At 35.4% G+C, this 24,355-nt stretch overlaps 2 protein-coding genes across 3 annotated transcripts in view; one reads left to right on the forward strand and one right to left on the reverse strand.

Moving 5' to 3' along the window:
• LOC128999962 (protein timeless-like) overlaps positions 1 to 11,811 on the forward strand; it is a 38,634-nt gene extending 26,823 nt beyond the window's left edge. For both annotated transcript variants that reach the window (XM_054426763.1, XM_054426764.1), the window contains 7 exons: positions 267 to 341; positions 5,777 to 5,846; positions 7,038 to 7,181; positions 8,048 to 8,254; positions 9,165 to 9,273; positions 9,552 to 9,620; positions 10,346 to 11,811. In XM_054426763.1, coding sequence (XP_054282738.1) covers positions 267 to 341; positions 5,777 to 5,846; positions 7,038 to 7,181; positions 8,048 to 8,254; positions 9,165 to 9,273; positions 9,552 to 9,620; positions 10,346 to 10,475 — 804 coding nt within the window. In that variant the 3' untranslated portion in view covers positions 10,476 to 11,811. The remainder of the gene's footprint in view (positions 1 to 266; positions 342 to 5,776; positions 5,847 to 7,037; positions 7,182 to 8,047; positions 8,255 to 9,164; positions 9,274 to 9,551; positions 9,621 to 10,345) is intronic.
• A 5,139-nt stretch (positions 11,812 to 16,950) lies between these two features.
• LOC129000716 (programmed cell death protein 10-like) lies at positions 16,951 to 23,037 on the reverse strand. The gene is made up of 5 exons (XM_054427686.1): positions 22,781 to 23,037; positions 20,606 to 20,783; positions 18,982 to 19,114; positions 18,368 to 18,532; positions 16,951 to 17,180 (listed from the first exon to the last, which is right to left on the reverse strand). Exons 1-5 carry the CDS (start codon positions 22,850 to 22,852, stop codon positions 17,096 to 17,098), a joined length of 633 nt encoding a protein of 210 aa, XP_054283661.1. The 5' UTR covers positions 22,853 to 23,037; the 3' UTR covers positions 16,951 to 17,095.
• Positions 23,038 to 24,355: the final 1,318 nt, after the last annotated feature.

Consider the following 24,355-nt stretch of genomic DNA (forward strand, 5'->3'; position numbering starts at 1 on the left):
TGTATGATAAATTTTACCTTATCTGTGCAAACTTTTTTGAGCAGGTACTAAAATCCACAATCAACTCTCCGATAAAAGTAAAAGAAATACTGGAAAAATCTTAAATAGTTAGAACAGTTTAGCTTGTAGTTAAAGAAACTACTCTTTGCAAGACTTACACACTTTTGTTTAATTTATAACTATAATAATTTTAATAGTTGCTTAATTTTGTGAATATAATTTGACAAATTGGAAAGCAATCTATTACCCTGTCTTATTTGTTGCAGATTGTTGAAAATCTGTTCAAAAATGGTCTTATAGTAGAAGAAGAGTACAAGGGTCTGATAGAAAGAGAATCTACGGTAAGCTTACAAAACACAATGCCTATTTATTTGTAATGTTAAAGATATTTTAAAAGTCAATATAACAATTGTCTACCATCAATCTTTCATGCCCATTATAACTTTCAGGTTGTATTAATATTTCATAATATCCAATTTTAGCCTCCTGATCACATTTAAATACTATAAATTGGTTTAAATACCTGCATTTATGTGATCCAAAAAGTTGCTAAATTGCAACTGGTTTCGACTTACATAGGAGTCATCATCAACCAGTAAAGATGTCTTGCTTCATTCGAAGGTCGCCAATTGATAATAAATAAATAAGACAAGCACACGTAAACGAACATAAAAACAAAAATTAACGACCTTCGAATGAAAGCAAGAAGACATCTTTACTGGCCTGATGATGACTCCTAATGTGAGTCGAAACCGGTTGCAATTTAGCAACACATTGGATCGCATAAATACAGGTGTTTACACTAATTTCTGTATTGATTTATTAATAGACTAGCTGTACCCGCGGGCTTTGCCCCGTTTAACTTCATATGTGAGCTCGTTCGCATGGCTCAATCACGTCCTGGTTGAAGTTCGTTCGCTACGCTCACTCACCTTTACGGTTGGAGCTCGTTCGCTGCGCTCACTTGCCTTCAGGTTAGCTCGTTCGCTACGCTAACTCGCCTCCGAGTTGAAGTTCGTTCGCTACGCTCACTCACCTTTTGGTTGCAAATTAGCTGTTGTTATAAATTTAAAAAAATAATAGTGCTGCACTCTGTTGGTAATCCTTGTAACTTAAATGCTATTGAACATCACAGAACAGAACCAACTTGTTTAATTGAAACAGCTGTTATTATTCAATAAGTCCATTTAAATATGAGTACTCATTAGGTTAACATAGGAAACTCCAGAGCCACTGGGGCGGAGCCCGAGAGTCCGATCAGAATAAAAACCACTTAGTTTTCCTATTTAATGCCTAAAGAATCAGTGTACCAAATTTCAGCCTCCTAGGTAAGTGGGAAGTGGGAGAATTAGTGATGAGTGAGTGAGTGAGTCAGTCAGTCAGTCAGTCAGTCAGTCAGTCAGTGAGGGCTTTGCCTTTTATATATTTAGATTCAAGTGTTGTTCCTTTAACAGCTGTAAGTATTGTTTTTATTTTATTGGGTGGGTTTCAATGATTTTGGCATTCTTTAACTTTTTAGTAATGATCTAATTCTTGTTGAGCGGAGCGAGCGAAGCTCTTATACATCGACTTTTATGCATTTCGTAATACGCAAACTCCTCCTAGACGGCTGAATCAATCGTTTTCAAATTTTGGATGGTGATAAAGACCATATCGGTGAGTGCCAACATCTATATGGCGTTAAAAATAACTCTCAGGAATCCGCCCCACTGGGTCTCAAAGATTCAATGTAATCCTTATGGAAGCAGTATTTGACACATAAACAAAGACATATGATCAGCTGTTGACTTTTGAATGCAGTAGATAAAGAAATAGCTGATAGCATTATTCCACAGATATTAGAACAGAAACGGTATGAATCATAAATATAATCAAATGACGACACTAGCTTGAGGTCCATGACGTAGGAAATGCTAAAGGAAGCACTAAAGGTGAGCAGTCTGGAGTGTAAAAACTGTTTATGACGATTAGATTTAGGTATCTGCATTCCTAAAATTCTATGGGAAGGGAGGATAAAACGGGTCCGCAACGTAGGAAGTGGTGAAGGAAGTACTAAAGGCGAGCAGTCTGGAGTGTGGAAACTGTTTATGACGATTAGATTTAGGTATCTGCATTCCAAAAATCATAAGGGAAGGGAGGGAAACAGGTCCGCGACGTAGGAAGTGATGAAGGGAGTAGTCAAGGCGAGCTGTCCGGAGTGTAGAAACTGCTTATGACCATTATATTAAGGTATTTGCAATCCTATAATGCTATGGGAAGGGAGGGAAACAGGTCTGCGACGTAAGAAGTGGTGAAGGAAGTAGTAAAGGCGAGCAGTCCGGAGTGTGGGAACTGTTTATGACGTTTAGATTAAAGTATCTGCAATCACAAAATGATATGGGAAGGGAGGAAAACGGGTCCGTGACGTAGGAAGTGATGAAGGAAGTAGTCAAGGCGAGCTTTCCGGAGTGTGGGAACTGTTTATGACGATTAGATTAAGGTATTTGCAATCCTATGATGCTGTGGGAAGGGAGGGAAACAGGTCCGCGACGTAAAAAGTGGTGAAGGAAGTGGTAAAGGCGAGCAGTCTGGAGTGTGGGAACTGTTTATGACGATTAGATTAAGGTATCTACAATCATAAAATGCTTTGGGAAGGGAGGAAAACGAGTCCGCAAAGGAGGAAGTGATACAGGAAGTAGTCAAGGCGAGCTTTCCGGAGTGTGGGAACTGTTTATGACGATTAGATTAAAGTATCTGCAATCATAAAATGCTGTGGGAAGGGAGGAAAACAGGTCCACGATGTAGGAAGTGGTGAAGGAAGTAGTCAAGGGAAGCTGTCCAGAGTGTGGGAACTGTTTATGGCGATTAGATCAAGGTATCTGCAATCCTAAAATGCTATGGAAAGGGAGGTAAACAGGTCCGTGACGTAGGAACGTGATCGTTGCGTAGGAAGTGGTGAAGGAAGTACACAAGGCAAGCTGTCCGGAGTGTTGGAACTGTTTATGACGATTAGATTAAGGTATCTGCAATCACAAAATGCTACCCAAGTAGCACACATCGTTGGCCCAACGTTGGGAAATGGTCGGCACGGTTGGGAAATGGTTGGCAGAAATTTTAACGATTTGCCAACGTTGGCTCAACGGAAACTCGTATTCGTTGGCCCTACAGAGGAAATAATCGTTGGGCCTTCGTTGGGTATTCGTTGGGTTTAAGTATAAAACATTCTAAAACGAATTTGAACAAATTGATTTATTTAAAAGTACATAAATGTTATGGCAGCAGAATATAAGACAAATATTGTAAAAAATTTGGATCAATAATGAATGTAGTCAGATGATGTTGTGATACTAGATACAGTGGGGAACACCTGCTTAACATATAATAATTATTATAATTATTTTTTTTTAATATTCTTTAACTTATTTAAGCAAGTTTTTAATAGTTATAGAGAAAAGATTAATTAATTATATAACAATCAATTATAACAGTAGCCTACTATTCTAATGGTAATTAAATAATCTATATTCAAATACTAGTATCCTCTCCAACTACCAGAAAAACAATTCAGCTACTTGAGGCCTAAACAGATTGACAGAATCATATTATACTGTAGCATCAGAAATATCCAAGTATTAATTGTGACCATTGCACCTGTCGGCTACTCTTCACTACTAACACTCTTAATCAACAAGCACAGTTAGCTCAGAGGTAAGGCGTGAGGCTCACATGTTGAAGGTACCGGGTTCGAGACCCGTCCCGGCCAAAAAAATTTTATTTCGTTTTATTTTCAAAATAAGTTTTTATCAACTATTTAATCAATTTACTCAACTCATAATTATGCTTTGCATACAAAATCTTTATTATTTTGTGTTTTTTATGTTTATGCCCAATGGGATGGTTGGCCCTTCCGCAAAAATTGGTTGGTTGGCCAACCGTAAGACTGAGTGCCAAAACATACCGTTGGCCAACGATCGACAGAAACGTTGGGCCAACGATTTGCCAACGATTTTTGCTACTTGGGTATGGAAAGGGAGGGAAACAGGTCCGTGGCGTAGGAAGTGGTGAAGGAAGTATTAAATGCGAGCAGTCCGGAGTGTGGGAACTGTTTATGACCATTAGATTGAGGTACTGTATTTGCAATCCTATGATGCTTTGGGCAGGGAGGGAAACAGGTCCGCGACATAGGAAGTGGTGAAGGAAGTAGTCAAGGCGAGCTGTCCGGAGTGTGGGAACTTTTTATGACGATTAGATGAAGGTATCTGCAATCATAAAATGCTATAGGAAGGGAGAAAAACGGGTCCGCGACGTAGGAAGTGATGAAGGAAGTAGTCAAGGCGAGCTGTCCGGAGTGTGGGAACTGTTTATGACGATTAGATCAAGGTATCTGCAATCATAAAATGCTATGGGAAGGGAGGTAAACTGGTCCATGACGTAGGAAGTGTTGAAGGAAGTAGTAAAGGCGAGCAGTCCGGAGTGTGGGAACTGTTTATGACCATTAGATTGAGGTATTTGCACTCCTATATAATGCTATGGGAAGGGAGGGGAACAGGTCCGCGACATAGGAAGTGGTGAAGGAAGTAGTCAAGGCGAGCTGTCCGGAGTGTGGGAACTGTTTATGACGATTAGATTAAAGGATCTTCAATCCTAAAATGCTATGGGAAGGGAGAGAAAAGGTCCGAGACGGATGAAGTGGTGAAGGCTACTGCTGGTAAAGGTCTTGACTACTGTCAAGGTGAGCTGTCCGGAGTGTGGGATCTGTTTGTGACGATTAGATTAAGGTATCTACAATTTTAAAATTCTATGGGAAGAGAGGGAAACAGGTCCGCGACGTAAGAAGAGGTGAAGGAAGTAGTAAGGTGAGCAGTGTGGAGTGTGGGAACTGGAAACCGTTTGTAGCAGTTAGATTAATGTATCTGCAATGCTGAAATGCTATGAGAAAGGATGGAATCATCCCCACGACATAGAAAATGGTGAAAGAAGTAGTAAAGGCTAGCAGTGCGGAGTGTGGGGAATGTTTGTGGCAATTAGATTAACGTATCTAAAATACTTAATTGCTATGGAAAGTGATGAAAACAGGTCCACGGTATAGGAAATTGCTTAGAAAGTAGTAAAGTATGAGCATAGTGTGAAAACCGTCTGTGGCATTTAGATTGATGTATCTTTAATCCAAAAATGCTATGAGAAGGGAAGGAAACAAGAGTCTATGACGTAGGAAATGGTGAAGGAAGTAGTAAGGCTTGCAGTGTAGAGTGTGGGAAGTGTCTTTAGCCATTACATTAATGTATCTGCAATCCTAAAATGCTATGGGAAGAGAGGGAAATAGGTCCACGACGTAGGGGGTGGTGAAGGATGTAGTAAAGGTGAGCGTGTTGAGGGTGGGAATGGATAAATGTATCTGCTATGCTAAAACGCTTTGGGAAGAGACTGTAGACTGTGTAGGTTAAAATAATTACGAAGCACGAATCGATACACATTTCGATACATGTAATCGTTTACATTAGAAATTTACAACTGAGTTGACAAAAGCTGATTTTTTCTCCATAATAGAGGATAAAAACTATTTTTACTTCCTAAAGAGTAAAAATGTGTAAAGAGTACTTTAGACCCGCAACGCATGTTTGAAAAACGACTGGTATTACTGCAGTATGACCAAAACAATATAATATAAACCCTTGATGGCTCCGCTCAATTTTGTGGATGCCTCTGCGAACGCCACCTAGTTAACATTATCCATTTGTTAGTTACCATAATTAATTGGTAGGCAAATGTTTATAGTTAATGAACCGTTTTTTTCCAGAACAATCCTGAAACCATTCAAAATGTTACTCCTGAAATGGACGTTCTTGAAGGGATTCAAGTAATCATAGGTAAGAAATAGTGATGGGTTGGTTTTATGGTACCACCTTTACAATGTCTAGTACTGGTGCCCGATATAAATTGATAAAAAATTTGAACGAATGGTGTTTTTGGCCTCTGGAGACATCAAAATGAAAAAGTAAATCGGTCCTGGCCTAGCTTACTGTGCCACCTACGGTAATAGCTACTTTCCTATAGGTTGAATTTGCAAGTAAGCTAGTTACTCCTGAAAGAGAATTGTAAGCTAACCTGAGAGAGATTGTAAGCTAGTTAAATATTACTTAAGGCCCATAGCAGGTATTGCTGCTTTTTATTTTTGTAGGCTATACAAATTGAAATTAAATACACACTTTTTTATACATTTATACTACACTAAATTTATAATTATATACAGCCCCTTTCTCCCTCCCAACCATTGTTCATTTCAATCACAGTGAATCATGGAACTGCTGATAACAATTTGGTATTGGGGAGTCCATCTTTATTAAACACAAAATAAATATGTCAATCGTCAATAAATGTGTAAAGTGAAAAAATTGTGCAAGTGGGAATTTACCGGTCTTGGGGGACTGGCACCGCTAGAACGACGGGCGAAACACACAGTATAGGTTATGTAATGCTAGCAACGCACATGCAATAACTCCAGTCCTTTCCACAAGGTCTTACCACACTGAATGATTAATTTCAGCATGACCTGGCCAGGCACAGGTATATCCCTCCATCCCTTTGACAAGGTCCTAGAACCACCACTGATCATAGAACACATATGTAGGAGATTTCCAGGAATTTGCCGAGATTGCTGAAGATGTCGATCTTTACACCTCCACGGGAGATGACCCGAATTTTTTACGAATTTTACCATGAAGACGTTGATGATGTACACACTAGTGATGGTCAAAACCAGGAATTTCAAATCTCAAACCTGAAACCAATACTTAAAAAATCCAATCTTCAATCTCTAAACCTGAACGCCAAACGTTTTTAGTTACCTGGTCAAGGTTGATAAAAAGAAATAAGAATGTTAAAATAACCTACATACTGATATAAATTTTGTTGTTATCTTTCAAGACTACTTTCTCATCTGAGCAAGAGATCAAATTCCAGATCGTAAAAACCTTGTGAAAACTTTGTTTTACACTTACTGTGATGGAAAAATGTCCACAAAAGTCCTTTAAATAACATTAATGGTTTGTTTGTTGCAGACTACCTCCACGGTGAACGTTGTGGTTTCTTTGTCAAGTGGTTGCAGACATGTCTGCTAGAGGCTTGTTACGCTCGGTTACTTGTGGACGAGCAGCAGGAGCCTCGATACGACCTTGTGGAGCCTGCTACTTACTTCTACACAAGTACGTTAACTTTGCCTTTATTTCTTACCCAATTACTTTGTAACTGTTAACTAGTAAATAAGCCAAAATAGTAGGGACTTTTAGCATCTGAAAGGCTATTTAAAAATTGCCTTAATCAGTCAGATGGAAAGCTTGGGTTTGCACAGCAGCTTGGATAAATTGCACTCTGTTTAACCCTACCATAATCTGTGACCATGTCTATTGTAATATTGTTTTGCTTAAGGACAAAAAGGATTTCTGATTTCTGACTGACAAAAAACAATTTTTTATTACACATGCTGTTTTAGTTTTTGATGTCTGCTCATAAATTATATCAAGCGAGCAACTTCAAAACTTTAATAATGTAGATGTAGTAGAAAGAAACTGTCATGATGGCTGCTCTGGTGATAGGCAGAGAATTCAGCTGTGGTATGTTGGACTTGCGAGAGGCAGAGACAGCTGTTGTCGAAACTCAGTAGTGTTTCCATGAACATCATGGTCCGTAAAAATTGCCAACTGAGCAAAAAGGGTTAGATAGCAATGGGTTAGGGCAAATGCTTTTCAGAAAGTAATGTTAATTTAAAAAAAATTGACAGGCATGTGACTCCTCTTATAGCACATAAGAGACGATATAGCATTGACTTATATCAGAAATATTTGACCATTTTGAGTCCAACACTCCACAAAAACACCTAAGTTTCCTATTCCTAAACCAGAATAGACAAGACACCCAAACACTGAATGAGAACAAACCCCCTTCCCTTACACCACACACACTGCTGTTCTTGTCCCGACATCTACAAGTGCCTGGTAACGTTAGGAGTACTAGGGTGTTTTCTCCTGCCTTTTTGCCCAAAACGTGGTGTTATGAATGGTTATTGTGACAGTGCTGAAGCTGCCTGTGCCTTTGGTCACCTGGACCCAGGACCTGTGGAAGGTGATGCAACTAGAGCCTAGTCTATGGCTACTCTCAGCACTCAACTTCCACCTGCCCACACGTACGGGTGAGGCACGTATCTTCGCCAGGATACCAGCGGAGTGGACACCCGACCATCTCTACGTGGCCGCACTCATCCTCGGCCCAGTAGACTCAAGTGAGTAGAGCCAAACTGTTATGTTCAAGGAAAAAATTGTTCTCAAGTTTTATGTTTTTTTCTACATCGTTAGCATAGTTTAGAGGAAACCATCAAAATCATGATCATGCTACTAATCTACCAACCTTTGGTTGGATAGCGTCATATAACAAATGACCCAATGATCCTGTTGGAGATCTTCAGATTTTAATGCAACCACCCAGCTAATGAGACAATTTGCATCCAATTCGTTGGCTTTTGGACATAGTAAACTAGTAAAATCAAAATATGGATTTTGGACCCTTTGAACTCCGTGAGTTATTCAATGACTTAATGTTATCTATTTTGTTTATTTTGTCATCTTATGACCACAACAATCTAAACTATTTAGAATAAAGTTTTTGATGGATTGTTGTTGACTTCCACACACGCCAAGATTAAGGGCTTGGAGCATACGTCAGTTTTAACTATCAGCTGTTTTTGTTTTTGTAGAAGAATTCTCTCATAGGTTGTATGTGGATGTTTGATAATGTTAATTTTACGATTGGCAATGAGTTTGGAGTTCAAAGGGTTGCTTAAAAACTTTAAAGGCCTGAAAACGGGGTAGCTTACACCCTGATATTCTGATCTAACCCCCCCCAATGCCCACCCCCTGGGACCGCCACTTAGTGGTTGTATTGTGCCTAAAAATATTAGGCAAAATGAACGATCCAATAGTAAACTTATGACTTTGTAGACCACCATTGCCCTTAGAGCGTACATTTAGATTAAATTTGTTTTTATACAAAACCAAAATAATTTTACAAAAAACATATAACACATGAATAATTAGAGAGAGCAATAGAGCATAGAGAGCAAAATGTTAAAATATGTTTCATCGATCACAAAACATTGAAGCCTTATAAGTGTATGCATGTCATCTTGTGTGCAGACAACATGAAGTTCGACCCCTCTAAACTGAACGTGATACAACAGACAGAGGGACCCTCCATCTCCTCTGTTACGACAGATCAGCCTTCTACCTTCAGATTTTTCCTTGGGTATGTACAGTTTAAATTGAGGTGTCAAGATTTAAGGAATTTGAAGTATAATTGAATAGCAGGATTGTCTATCTCTGGAGATCGGGTATTGGCTTTTTGCTATGAATAAGTTAACCTTTGCAGTTGCACAAAATAATTTTATTTTCTATTTTTCTATGGAAGTTTTACACACAAGATTTGATCTACTCAGATATGAATATATTTTGATTTTAAGCTGTCAGTAAAGCCTGTGCTCTTGTCTTCCACCGAACATTATCAGTACTTGTATATTTTTTCAGATCTTCATTAAAAGCAGATTGGATTCAGAAGGTCAAGCAGCTCAAAACATTTCTCAAAGCTCAGCCTATGTAAGTAACTTTCCTATTTATTTTAAAGTGATTGTATTAATTAAAAAAATAGTAGTGGTAATGTTTTTTTGTGAAAATAAGACAGTTTTTCTTAGTTTATAATCCATATACTTTTATAATACCTTATATTTTCTAGAAATGGTCTAAATCTTGTACAGACTCAAGCTCAGATTTAAATTAGTAGTGTGAGAGTTACTGTTGGCTCTAGATACATTTTACTGTGATATTTGTTTTTGAATATTGGTTCAGTCAGGCCATAGGACGGTGTTTTGATCGTGTAAAACACTGATTTTTTATTTTAAGATTAAAACAACGTTCTATGGACTGATTTCTATTTTATTTTTTTCAAACTGGATGTAACACAAATGTTTTGAGACTATGGTAACCTTGTGAGATACTTCCAAGAAAAAAGACAGTAGGAATAATTTGACTCCTAACACTGAGATAATAACGTGAATAATATGGTTAAATTGAAATACTTAAAACCTGAAAAATCATATTTTTGAAACACTGCAGTAAATTAAACTCCTGACACTGAACATAAATATGAGATCAATAAGTAAGTTTTGAATCTCAAAACCTAAACTTTTCCAAAGTTTCTAATTTTTATGGTTTGTTGTACAATGATATTTAGATTTGACCCATCACAATAGTGTCACATAAATTCACTATGTAATGTTATCACATTAAACCATTGTCCCCTGTTAACCAAAACAATGTTTCAGGGAAGACAAGCACGAGCGGATGAGTCTGATCAGCGGAGACGAACGTGATTGGGACTTAATTTCGTTGTGTGTTAGTGACGAAGACACACGACACGACGACTCGACAGCCACCTGCCTCCCCTCTCATTGAACACTATTCCCTTGTGATATGTGCAATATTGAGCCCGCTGGACGGACACACACTCATCACAGTCGAGAACTATGACATCAGCCGGACGTGTTTCTTTAAGTTTTGTTGTTTACATGATTTATAGTCCTGACGAACTTGCTGGTGGTGTTTATGGATGAATTGGTTGGATAGTGATCCATAGAAATCATCGATGGGACGGTTCATTCGGGAATTGGACTCTAAAATCCTTAAAAATCACAGTATATTTGGTATGAAATGCATTTCAAAACTAAACATTTCCAGCATTCAAAACAACATCCGTGATTATCTCTTGTGATGACGGTGAAATATTGAGCATATCCAGTGATCACAACATCATGATAATTTCCTGCAATTCTTATTTTTTGTTATCTAAAAATTAGCTAAATCATGTCTATAAAACAGGAATAAATATTTTCCTCAACTTCCTAAATGTTTGGGAGTAGAATATTTCTATAGTGAAATGTCTTGAACAAACTAACAAGTTGTAGTAGTGTGTGCAAAAGGCGGATCTAAATAGAATAGATACTTCTCAAGGTTCAAGATACTCTAATTCAGTCAGTTGGTGTGTTGGGGGAAGAGAAAAAATAATTCTTACTATACAAAAATCTAGTTGTTTGTAGGTCATTGATTGACTCTTTATCCTCCAAAACCTTCTAAGTCTTAACCAAGAGGTCTGGGTATTTCTTTCATTATTATCGTCTCTTTTCCAAAATTTGTTTCAATGTCCCTGTCCAACTAATCTATAAGCTCAGCGTAAAAAATCTCAACTTTAAATTAGCTGACTTACTTATTAAACATATTATCAAATGTATGTAATTAGCTAATTAACTCTTTCTTTCTCAACAATTCTTTGTATTCTTTGTTTAACAACGGTTTGTGAATATTAGATGTTTTTAAAGGGTATGTAAAAAACATGTGCCGTATAAATTTTGCCATAAACCTTTATTCTGTATAGATTTAATATTCAATCTGTTTAAAGTGGTATTGGCTTTAAAATTGTGAGGGACTATTTACAAATATTTTTTATTTAAATAAAGATAATTCTTTGATACCAACGTATAAGCTTTGCAAGCGGTCAAGGCAGAGCCCTATGAGAGTACATATAAAAATACAAATTTGCTTATGTCGTCCATGAAGCCATTGCATGCATATTGGCTCTATTACTGAAAAAATCAGCTCAATTTGTCAAGTTAGTTTGATTGATATTTAAATTAGTAGTTAAAAAATAATTAAATTCCATTTTGTAGCCCCTGAACTGCGTAGTATAGACTAAACTTTACGTACCTCGTCTTGCAGTTCAAAAATAGTGTATGAGGTCCACTACATATGTTTCGCCATATATGGCATTCTCAAGTGGTTCTACAGAAACATATTATCCAATTTGGACTCGTCAACATGTTAATTCGAATACGAAAATAGTCACATTATAACAACAAAATAAATAAACGAATAAAACATTTAAACATGTAGGCCTACAATACATAACCCGACCAACTGCACTGATTGAGACAGACTAACTTCAGACTAACTGAGACACAGACTGACTTCTGTCTCAGTCAGTGCAGTTGGTCGGGTTATGTATTGTAGGCCTACATGTTTAAATGTTTTATTCGTTTATTTATTTTGTTGTTATAATGTGACTATTTTCGTATTCGAATTAACATGTTGACGAGTCCAAATTGGATAATATGTTTCTGTAGAACCACTTGAGAATGCCATATATGGCGAAACATATGTAGTGGACCTCATACACTATTTTTGAACTGCAAGACGAGGTACGTAAAGTTTAGTCTAAAAAATAATTTGAAAAGAATATTTGAAACTAGGTAATTAACTTGCATTTCTAAGAAATTAGCTGCTTCTATCATACTATAACCTTTTGCAGAGAATTTGTTTTCCTGAACTTGTGATAAATAGTGATAGTAGCCCTAACTAACCATATTAACGTAGTTCCAATTATTCTAAGTATATAAATGAGAAGTACTTATATTTTGTGTTGTGATTGTACTATACTCAGTAAGTTTCTTCTCCTAAGAGTTACTGTGTTTTGATCTGTTCTAGCCTTAAATTTGGTTAATTTTCAACGTTAAATATATTTGATGACAATATCAGTAGCCTTGAGCAGAAGTTGTGAAAAACAAAAAAAGGATTTTTGGTCGCATATAAAGTTTAATAATTTGTGCAAATTTCAAATTCACAGATGCTGTTTTAGAAGTTTGACATTTTGATATTTGACATTTTGATATATTAAAGTTTAAAAGACATTTTCTTAGTCACACAGTTAAACCAGACAAATTATATACAATTAAATTGACATTAGACATATTTTTTCTCCGTCGGTTTATGGTGATTTTGTACACACTAGAGGTTGTGATGAGTGTGTGTGTGTCATGCCCAAATTATTTTATGACTTCCTCAGCTCCACCTCAAACTTAGTGTAAACACTTCGTGCTTTCTAACCTACCATGGAACTATTCCAGCCAAAAGTGCTGTGTGATTTCATCTGCCATTCTGTAAAATCGGACAGGGGGGATGTTGTCTTACTGGAAAGATTTTTTATATTTAGACATAGTTATTTCAATTTACAATTTTTAAACTTATTTTATCCTGTTGAAGTTAATTTGTGTGTGTGTTATTCCTTCAGAAAGATGATCAAAGTAACATTTATTTAAGTAATGACGAAATTATATTATCTTGCTCTAAGGTGGTATGTAAGTAGTTATGTAGGTATATTGTTAGTGTCTCGTAAATGTCCCTTAAACCAAACTGAAAAGTAGTTACCATTCTATATGAGTGAACTTTTTGCATACAGGCTATTTTCAAGTTATTATTTCTTTTTATATTAGAATATCTATTTATATTTTACATTTTCCAGCTAAATACATTTTGAAGTGAAGTTATATTGCATTTACCATACGTTGTAATTTGAAAATAAGATTAAAATCTCAATAGTAGAGAACATGAATCTATTTTTACAACTCTGTAACCAAGTAAAATTTATTTACTTAATGTTTTTTTTTTTAAGTACAATTAGAGGAATTTTAACGAGGCATTTCCTCTTGTTATTTTCCCTTAGAGTGAAGAAATCATTTAAAAAATCCTAAGTAAACAAACAAGCTAACCAGTCATTTGGGTTGTGTAAAAAAAGTATATTTCTTAATTCTTGGAAGCCGGCCCTAGATAATGTTTGATAATAAACAATAAGTTAGACAAATTTATTTTAACCTCCGTTTCCGCTCAAATGGACGGATTGAAGAAGCCTGCGTATAGCTGATAACACCACTGTAACTATGCTTATTGGTTATGGTGTAATCTATCACTAAAAGATTATGTAAGTTTACCAAGATGTTTAGGTAGTAAGAAACAATATTAGATGAGAGAAAAATCTAGATAAAGTGATTAAATGTTAATGTTTTAGTCATATAGTAATGTAGTTGTTTTATAGTTTTTTTTTTTCATATTAAGTTTTTATCTTAAAACATTTACCTGTTAAAAATGTATTTTTTCATATGATCTGATGTTATCTTCAAAGAAAATGTCTTTGTTTTGAAGGAAGTCCTGCAGTGTCTTTATATATGTGTAGCCTATATCAGTTGTTAGTATTTTTCTAAGTATATTATCTAACATTATGTTGCTGTTAATAATGTAGACTGATGGAGTCGAGTTTAACTTATCCATGTTACAGCTAAGAACTGAAATCACTGTCAATACCTTCGTATGAAATATTTACTCAAATGAATTACCTTATTATAGTAAATAATGTGTGTCTTGTGAATTGTCATATAAAAATATATACATGTTACAGTAAAGCGATGAAAGTCAAGTATTTTATAAAGTCATAAATTCATTAACCTCTTGGATTGTTAAGCATAATTTAATCAAATTATGGACTTTAAAGGGTTATATCAGATCATTGATGTTTAGATACTGAAATCTATCTATAATCAAAGATCAGATTTACTGCAATTATAAATTCAGATTTACTATCAAGGTTTTTTGTCTAATCAAGGGACATGAGACTGCTGAAAAAAAGTTGAAGCTTTAATGCAGTGACTGACTGACAATGTTGCGATGAAAAATACTAACAATAAATAATTACAGTCTAGTAGCGATGAGCTTCTTATGAGTGGGTGATCCGTATGCGAGTTCTGTATTTTGTCCTCATTTGTCAGTAGGTACTGTAATAGTGCAGTTGGCGTTACATCTATCTATATTAATAGTACTTATTTAATACGCAAGCATGTTTTTTGTGACAATTTCTCCTCCGAAACTACTGAACCGATTGACATGTTTTTGGTGTCATTGGAAAGAGCGTAACGTGAAGTTGTGCAGGAAACTTTCTTTTTAGGGAAATAATTAAAGAAAGGGCCCTGGGGCCTTTTGAAGTTTCGTATTTCTCCATAAGATTAACATGGGAAAAAAACATTGTTAAGAAACTCCAGCTGTTGTCAGAAATTAAAAGTGAGAAGAAGAACATGTGTTAATTGTAAACAGTCAATAAGTTTGCTAATTTAACAGTTTGCTATAAACACAAACATTTACTGACTTGGTTGAAATGAAATATTTACTATTTGAATTTGGGTTGGCTTAACCCTCCGAGTGTTATTTGTCGATGCATCGACACATAACACACTTTGTGTAGTGTTTTGTGTCGATGCATCGACTCACAAACACTGTTTACGGCGAAGGCTCTATGACTGACAAAATCGGATTGAACTTGATCGAGTTAGGTATAGTTTTTTTCAGCAGATTCAGAGCTTTCTCCGGAGGTCTGTCTCTAAGCGCTTATCATTTTAGTTCCGAAAATATTGTAGCAGACAGCTGACGTGCGTATTTGTAAACAGCCTGGTTAACCTCGCACCGATGACTGATGTGTTTTATTACGTTTATCATTGTTTTAGTGTTAAAAATCAAAAGTAGTGATATATGTGGTGCATTATAAGAAGATTTAAGTGATTTTGAAAGGCTGGTTGATGATCCTGAAGAAGTAGGTAGTAATATTGATGTAAATTATCAGCCAGATTCCTAGCTATGGTTAGGCTATGCATTCTTAGCTAAACGCTATGTACTGAAATCTGTTTTTTGCCCATCACTTATTTATTTGCAAATCTACTTCCTTATATTATTATATATTTGTAATCCTCATAAAATTTAGAACAAAGTGGCTATTTTCAAATATTTATAGGCCTATAATTTATACAATTTCATTGAGCGCGAACTTCTTTTTTTTGAAAATTTTCCAAAATATTTTTTTTTACCTAAAATTTTTTTTTTGAAACAAATGTTCCTTATATTTTATGTATAATATTGAAGCCCATGATTTTCCAAACAAAATGGTATATAGAACAGTATAATTAACATTGTTTTCAAGCTTCTCAGATCCGTTTGAATAAAACCTTGTAAATGAGCAATAAATAGGCAGACATTAGGGCCAAAACAAGGGACACTCAGAGGGTTAAATATTACAATGGAATAAAGCGAGAGAGTCTGGATAGTTTGATATACTCAAAAGAAAACTGAATTAACACTGTGCTGCATTTCTTAAAGTCATCATTGAAAGAGCTGATTTGCAAACTATAGTTTCATAGGAAAGTCATAGAACACCACCAAGGAAAGAAATAGCAATATTTTTTTTATTTTAGAATTTATAATCGTTATTATGGACAACCTAATGCAGCTATGAGTAGGGCTATTTGTGACGCAATACAAATGAAGACTTTTCGTGTTAAATGTGACAAGACTATAGTTTAGTGTACCACTACGCACCTGACGGAGTTATCTCCAAAACGGCCTTAGTGGAATATCACCCCTTATTGCGTAGACGGTAAGAACCATAATATTATTATATTTTCACGCAATCTGTCACACTCAAGAATATAATCTTTCAATCAAATCTTTTAAAGTCATCAGAAATTATGACTGTTGTTTGTTTTAAAATAACGCCTGTAATACTTAGCAATTGCTCGAAGTCGAGCAACAGGTACACTAGTGTGATTAATTAGGCCTACTGTACCTACTCCTACCATACAATAATCGGAATCAGGTAGCCTAAAGTAATTAATTAATGTAATGGGTGTAATTTCATATCAAAGAACAGAAATATATATAGGCTAATTGTTATATATTGTACCTTTACTTTAATATGAAATACTTACTCTTTCTCTTAGGCTATGAATTTTTTAGCGATGGGATCAAGCCGGATTACTAAAGTATGGATTATAGAGGGCCAATGTTTAAGTTCTTTTACTGTACTTCAACTTTTTTTTATTTAGAAAAGTGCTAAAAATGTATGCAATATATAATCCAGAAGATTAATGTCAATGGAAAGTTGAAGCTTGCAATTTGACTTGAGAAAAATTAGCATCTAGTCATCATGCTTTCAGGTCCTTATCCCGTTACTTATCTTGTAAACAGGCAACAATAATGGAAAACAAGATTGCATTAAATTGATATATTTATTTAATACGATAACATGGTTAATAATAGTGTAATTTGCAATACATTATTGTTTAACATATTCAGTCTCTAATATGTCATTAGAATAAATTATATTTATCTTTCCAAAATAGTGAACTTATCTATATGTACAGGCGTCTTGACTATTCACACTTGTTCTTGACAGTGGCCATGATCATGTTAGTTTGGTGAATCAAGTACAATGCGCTGATAAACACTGCGTTTGCTCTGCAACAAACCAGTTTAAAGTCAACAACTTGCATAAACACAACCAGAATGCCCTAAATTTTGTCTGTAGGCTTAATAGTAGCGGAACATTTATCTACCTAACAACATGTAGATTCTATTGGTTATACTGAAGATTATATTGGTTAGTGAGAAATCATGGATAATCAAAATCGTGGATATTGCAAACCTAACATAAAATGTCCAGGAAATAACTAACATTGACTTTGACTTAAGGTTTAATACAGGTTTAGGTAATAATAAAACATTTTCAATGCAGTGTAAATATGTTTTAACTTTGATTCTCACAAGTCTTTTAACAAAACAAATAACCATGGAGAGCCTATGGTAGGTATGTATAGGTCTAGTAATAAGACCAATTGAAACCCACACAAATGTATAACCTTTGGATAATTATGAAATGTTATAACCTCATGATAATATTTTCCATCTCTTTGGTGTCAGGTTTTAGAATGCACCTTTGTTTGATTGACTTGCAAAACTACTGAAATATACAATATTGTAACTTATCAGTTGGTCAGTTGTAATTGGTGACTCATCTGTGATTGGTGATATAAACAATGGCAACCCTACAGTCTTTAAACATCTTGGTCGTCACTGTATAACGTACAATAAATACAGGCATATGTAGACTATTTTGTTTTTTACTTTGGTTTATAGCAATTGTGGCTAATCCACAATGTGGTTAATTTACTGGGGCTAATCAGGAGTCTACTGTATTAAAATTCTGGTCTTAACATGGTCAGAGAGGAAGTACCAAGGAACATGCAAAAAACTACATGCTTATTGCAAATTTCTCCACAAACTTAGTCGAGAGAAACAAAGGAATTTAGCCAAAATCTTAAATGTATTGAAACATTTCAAACTTTATGATGTCATGAAACGTTATGAACTAAAGATAAATATGTTCCATATCTTTGGTGTCAGGTTTAAGAATGTACTAGGTGATACTTTCATTTAAATGAGTATCAGTTTGAGGAACTATTATTTTTATGACCTAAAAATTGCTGGGTAACTTTATATTCAAGATTGGCTAAACACTAATTAGAAGTAGACGGTAGGGCCTAGTTAAGTTTGTAATAAGTGTAAAATTTAGTAATTTACTGAATTTGAAAATGTAATTATGGTCTATGTTTTAGTCAGAACATATATTAATTATTAACACTTACTGGCCCTCTCTGAAGTAGTCCTTGAGAGTGTTGCTGAAACGTTTAGAGAATTTAACAAACTCTCTTTTCCGCTGTTCTAAAGCCTGTTTCCCATTTGGTCCTGGAATGAATCCAGCGATTTCATTGACTGCATCCAACAGCTTCTTAATGGCACTTGCAATCTCCCTGGGGTAAACAAGTTCATGAGTTGGACTTCTTATTAACAATAATTTTGTAAGCTGAAGCTGTAAATAGCAAGGATGTTCTATTATAAACCAAAGATTAAGTCAAAACAAAATTCTTCATTGGGCTCATGTTTCGGTTTAACAATAATGAACTAAGTTTATTCAAGACGATTCAAAACTGATTAAGTATTTCTATATGAGTTGCCAGCCTATGTTTATTCATTAGCACAGCGTCGGATGAGGCCCAAATAAGTTATTGAAAGTCATTAGGCCCTATATAATTTTTTTTTGTTAATTCAGATGCTACTGAATATAAACATGTTTTTTAGTATTGTAATTCTAGGCTCCACTGGAAATCCTAAATTTAAAATCTTTTCATTAAATATAAGTAACATTTAAAGTCTAAGCAACTTAGACGACTGTTTATAGATCAATGTCCAAATAACTCACTTTATAGTTTCAAGGAATGTTTTTCTGTCTGTTATTTCATCAGGTATCCTACTGAGGATTTTTTTCAGTGCTGCCGACTTTCTATTGAGTTCCTGGAATGCATCTTCTGAACGACTTAATCGGTACTCCACAGCTGTAACAGCCAAAACCTGCATGTAGCTGAGTTGCATGCATAAATAATCATCTCAAACCAAAAAATACATAAACGGCTGTAAATATTACTTAGCTCAGTGTAAGCAAAGATTTCTTCTTTTTTTTGTAGAAAATAAAACTTTGAAGGGTAAAGATCACTTTCCTAAAAGATTAGGTAGGACTATATGAAAGAAAACTAGGTAGCCTATAGGTACCGGTGGTGAAAATGTAATCATTAGATACTCAAAAGGCTAAAAACCAGTCCTTGTGAGTAACAAAATACCGAACTTTATATGTAACAAATCACCTGCACCTTCTCTTTATTTACTGGAAAATTGGAGTTTATCTTTCAAGGTAGGCCTATTTAGATGGTAGGATTGTTTATGATTTATGGTGGTTTTCACAAATTTTGTTTCCCTAAATACTGTGGCCGATTATTATATTATGAGGTAAGTCTGTAAATGAGCAGTTGTATTTACATAGATGCCAAAGTTAACTTAAAGTAATGAATAATATAATGTTACCTTCTACCATTCCAAATTAGTGTAGTCTACGACACGTTTCGCCAACACAGTGACATCATCAGGTTATCCGCTATCGCTTGATCATGAATATTAAAATAAAACAGTCATTGCACAATTCACAAACACATATTTAATAGGTACATATAAAGACCAATCGGTATTGTCGTTGCGGTGGCCACAACTGTTTTATTTTAATATTCAAGACAAAGCGATAGCGGATAACCTGATGATGTCACTGAGTTGACGAAACATGTCGTAGACTACACCAATTTGGAACGGTAGAAGGTACAGTAGAACTCCGATTATCCGAATCAATAGGGACCAGACCCCATTTGGATAATCAAAAATTCGGATAATCGGAGTTTTACCGGAATTCCGGGAATTTTAAAGAAAAATCCTCATTTTCGGTACTAAGTGAACTTTTAATTAATAATAATTTAAATCAGAACATTAATACAGTTTTCAATGCTCATAGTACAAGTGTTCTTTACATGTTATTAAGTCAATAGTGTTCCATCAAAGTCCAAAATTGGCTAAATGTGTTTAATAACAATTCTTTGATATTTTGCAAAACTTATTACTGTAGCTTTACGTTTTTAAAATTGTTGAAATGAGCGATTTGGATAATTGGAGATTCGGTTAATTGGAGTTCGGATAATTGGAGTTCTACTGTAACATTATATTATTTATTAATAACTAATGTTCGAGTTGTAGGAAATGAATTCTAATTAACTTAGTAGCCTAACCTAGTCTCAATTTTTGTCTCTCAGACAAGAAAACTTGATGATAACTTACATAAAATATTTTTCAATGTAGGGAAAGCCTACTCTTATTTTGGTTTTGTAAACTTAGGCCTTCAGTTGCCCCAGAATTCTATTCCATATACGTTACTGAATATAAGTTAACTTTTAACTTAGGCCTATTAAAAAAAGCAAGGTACACAAACAAGTTTTTTTAACACCTCTCACCATCAGTTTCGGAAGCTGCTCCTTGAAGCCGAAGAATACTTTCATTCATATTCACACTAAGGTCTCCCTGCCTCATAATGCCTACTACAAAGTCGTATGTGAACCCAGGATGAACTGACTCGACCTTGGTTAAGGCTGCTTTCAGTGTCTGAGATGCAACTCCATCCCTTCTCTCCAACTGTAACACAAATTCACAATTAACTTATGTAAGTTAGTAACCTTGAGCTAAGCTTAGTTGTAACAATTAAGTTAAGTTAAATAACTGAAATCTGAATCTGGCCTAAGGTAACTTAGGCCTTAGAACTTAAGTTATAGGCGACTTCTATTTTACTATTTGGTTTGTTATAGGAATCTTTAACATAACATTCTAATGTACCCTGTTTGAACCCTTAAATGCATTGTTCAATATTGCATGCCAATACAGTGTGCATCACACTGTAAACATACTAACTTAACTTTCGAGCACCCACTGCATTAATTTACCCTGAAAACACCAATCGTTGGTACCGATGTTGCCATTGATGGTTATGGTTGACCTATCTATTTATTTATTCATTTCAACGACAATCGCCACTAAATACTTAATACATGAGAAATGACATACATGCAACAAGATACAAAAGAAAACATTATAAGGATGCGCAAGAAATTACATCATGAAGAGATTACAATGATAGTGTGTGAGAGATAGGCTATATAAACTTATCGAGTACAGTTTCTTAACTGGGCTATGCTAATAGCGATTGAAACTATCGAATTGAAAATATTGGTTAATAACTGATATTTTGACATATTTCTATTATGAAAATAACCCTCCGAGTGTCACGTGTTTTGGCCTTAATGTCAGCCTATTTTTTGCTCATTTGCAAGGTTTTATTAAAACTGATCTGAGAAGCTTAAAAACAATGTTAATTATACTGTTCTATATACCATTTTGTTTGGAAAATCTTGGGCTTCAATATTATATATAAAACATAAGGAAAATTTTCAAAAAAAATAAGTTTGCGCTCAATGAAATTGTATAAATTATAGGCCTATAAATATTTGAAAATAGCCACTTTGTTCTAAATTTTATGAGGATTACAAATCTATAATAATATAAGGAAGTAGATTTGCAAATAAAAAAGTTATGGGCAAAAAACAGATTTCAGTACATAGCGTTTAGCTAAGAATGCATAGCCCAACCATAGCTAGGAATCTGGCTGATAATTTACATCAATATCACTACCTACTTCTTCAGGATCATCAACCAGCACTTCAAAACCACTTAAATCTTCTTATAATGCACCACGTATATCACTACTTTTGATTTTTAACACTAAAACAATGATAAACGTAATAAAACACATCAGTCATCGGTCCGAGGGTAACCTAGCTGTTTACAAATACACGCACGTCAGCTCAGTCAGCTGTCTGCTACAATATTTTCGGAACTAAAATGAATAGTGCTTAGAGACAGACCTCTGCAGAAAGCTTAGAATATTACGGACAGAACGATACCTAACTCAATCCAGTACAGTCCGATTCAGTTAGTCATAGAGCCTTCGCCGTAAACAGTGTTCGCGAGTCGCTGCAGCGACGCACGACACTATACAAAGTGCGTTACGCGTCGCTGCAGCGACGCATGACACTCGGAGGGTTAAACTATCATAACCTAACCTAACCAACCAAACTTTCTGATGATGAAAAAATCGCATGAAGGCTTAGAGGTCATACGGGACGAGGTGAAGCTTGGAGGGGAATAGTGGTGTGGTGAGGGAAGTGTCGCTATGCGAGGCGACGATCGGCTTGTCTCCTACCCTCACCACGGATTTCCCCGCTTTGGACCGTTCCCGCCGAAAATCTCAGGCTTCACCTCGTTCCGCACGACCTCTACTAATCGAATCGATAGTTTCAATCGATATTAGCAAAGCCCAGTTAAGAAACTGTACCCACCTTATCGGTAACATATTGATGCACATCCCTATTTGGAAATTTCAATAGCAAAACTATTTCTGTATCCTATCACAGGAAAAGGAAAGTGACAGCTCAAACCCAGGAAGGTCTAGTCTGATTGGACCACCATGCACACCATAAACCACAGCTCTTTACTCTTACTGGATAGTAACATAACTTTTGCTCAGAACAATATGTTTATATTATTTAATTTGAATTAGTAATACTGTACTCAATTACCTGAGACAAAATGGGACGTATCAGTACAGGAAGAACTAGTGAAGTAACTGGTGTCTCATCTCCCATTGTCATTGTTGTACGCTGTTACAACAACTCGAGTTAATTTACTCAAATATAAAGTAAGTATTCAAGCATTAATCAAATACACTACTAAGGACATAAATGTGTATATTATACTCTAAAAAGGGGAAACAACATAACTAATTTGATTTGGGAAATGAATGAATACTGAAGTGAAGTGACTGACTGACACTGTCAGAGTCAGAGACCAGACAGACAAACTGAAAATTACTGTTGTTAAGTATGACTTATGTTCTGCTGGCGATCTAGTGTTTTTTTTTTATTATACAGACTAAGAAATTATATAGATATAACAACTGTTTGGTCGTTGATTTTAAACATCAGTTAAAGAATTGCATTAGTGATTTGTAAATGAGCAGTTCCATTACCATATTTCTTTTTGTTATGTGGCAACAGTAATGTCAAAATATTTTGTAGTTGGGGAAAATGAAAATATTGACTCTATTTTAAGTGTATGGAAATAGATGTTCAATTTACATTGTTTTGGTTTAGAACACTATTTTAAATTTTTCAATGAGTTTGTATTCATACATTTTAATTTTAATGAATACCACACTTCAAGTATTTGTGTGATCTAATGAGCGGGTGTCACCTGTCTGCCATGTTAGCTTATGGGACGCAGGGTCTGGCGCTAAACAGCAACATCACTACTTGCGACCAATTCTACCAGGCCGCGGCCATCGAAGCAATGACCCACTAGAAAAACTAGTTTTTCTAGATCGAAGTGGTACTGTTCAGTACCTAGTGCTGTTACAGCTGTTTTGTTTGGATGCAGCTATAATGTGTATTTGTGTATTTTTTTGTAAATACGTAAGCTTTGTTACTGGGCAATCAATATACTGTATTTACACCATTGAAAATAAAACACATAGAATTGAAAACCAAAACAAAATTAAAAATCTATTTTTGTATATTTAAAGTAGATTTAATATTTCCATAGCCCAGTCAACAAGCTTTCATATTATAAAAAAATGCACAAATACCATTAACTGCTTCCAAACAAAACAGCTGTTACAACACCACTTGCGACGTAGCCACTTCGAAGGCCGCGGTCTGGAGTTAAAGGCGGCCGTGGAATAGCACACCCGAGCACGCCTAATGGAACTGACCAGACCATGAAAACCGTATACAGTATTACAGTAGTTCCATTCCACCTTTGCAATAGCCAATATCATAGATCAAACATACTCCTCAAGGAGTACTCTACCTTGAGGACTCCTTGTTGAGGTACACTAACTTAAGTACACTACCTTGAGGAGTATGTTTAATCTATGCCAATATGATTCCACTCTCAATCAAACATGCTTTGTCGAGGTAATCTAGGTAGCCTATGCATATATATAATACAGTTTCCGGGAGCCCAACAACAAAGAAGGAAAAGGAATGAAAGAGATTTTCAGCTGTCCGCTGTCGCTGTCCCCTGTCCCTGTCAGTGCCAGTGTCAGTGTCAGCTATCACTCACTATCTGCTTTCAGCTGTCTTTATGCTATACTG

This window comes from Macrosteles quadrilineatus, unplaced genomic scaffold (assembly GCF_028750875.1).
Source record: "Macrosteles quadrilineatus isolate MER2022 unplaced genomic scaffold, UCM_ALF_1.0 Scaffold_8__2_contigs__length_117827958, whole genome shotgun sequence".
In the NCBI taxonomy this organism is placed as follows: Eukaryota; Metazoa; Arthropoda; class Insecta; order Hemiptera; family Cicadellidae; genus Macrosteles; species Macrosteles quadrilineatus.

Excerpts from the sequence above, each read along its gene's own strand:
- LOC129000716 (XM_054427686.1), bottom strand. The coding sequence starts at position 22,852 with ATGACAATGGGAGATGAGACACCAGTTACTTCACTAGTTCTTCCTGTA. Across the intron at positions 18,533-18,981 it reads ACATTCCTTGAAACTATAAA|GGAGATTGCAAGTGCCATTA; the intron begins GTGAGTTATTTG and ends TGTTTACCCCAG. Across the intron at positions 17,181-18,367 it reads GACTACTTCAGAGAGGGCCA|AGCAAACGCAGTGTTTATCA; the intron begins GTAAGTGTTAAT and ends GGTTTGTTGCAG.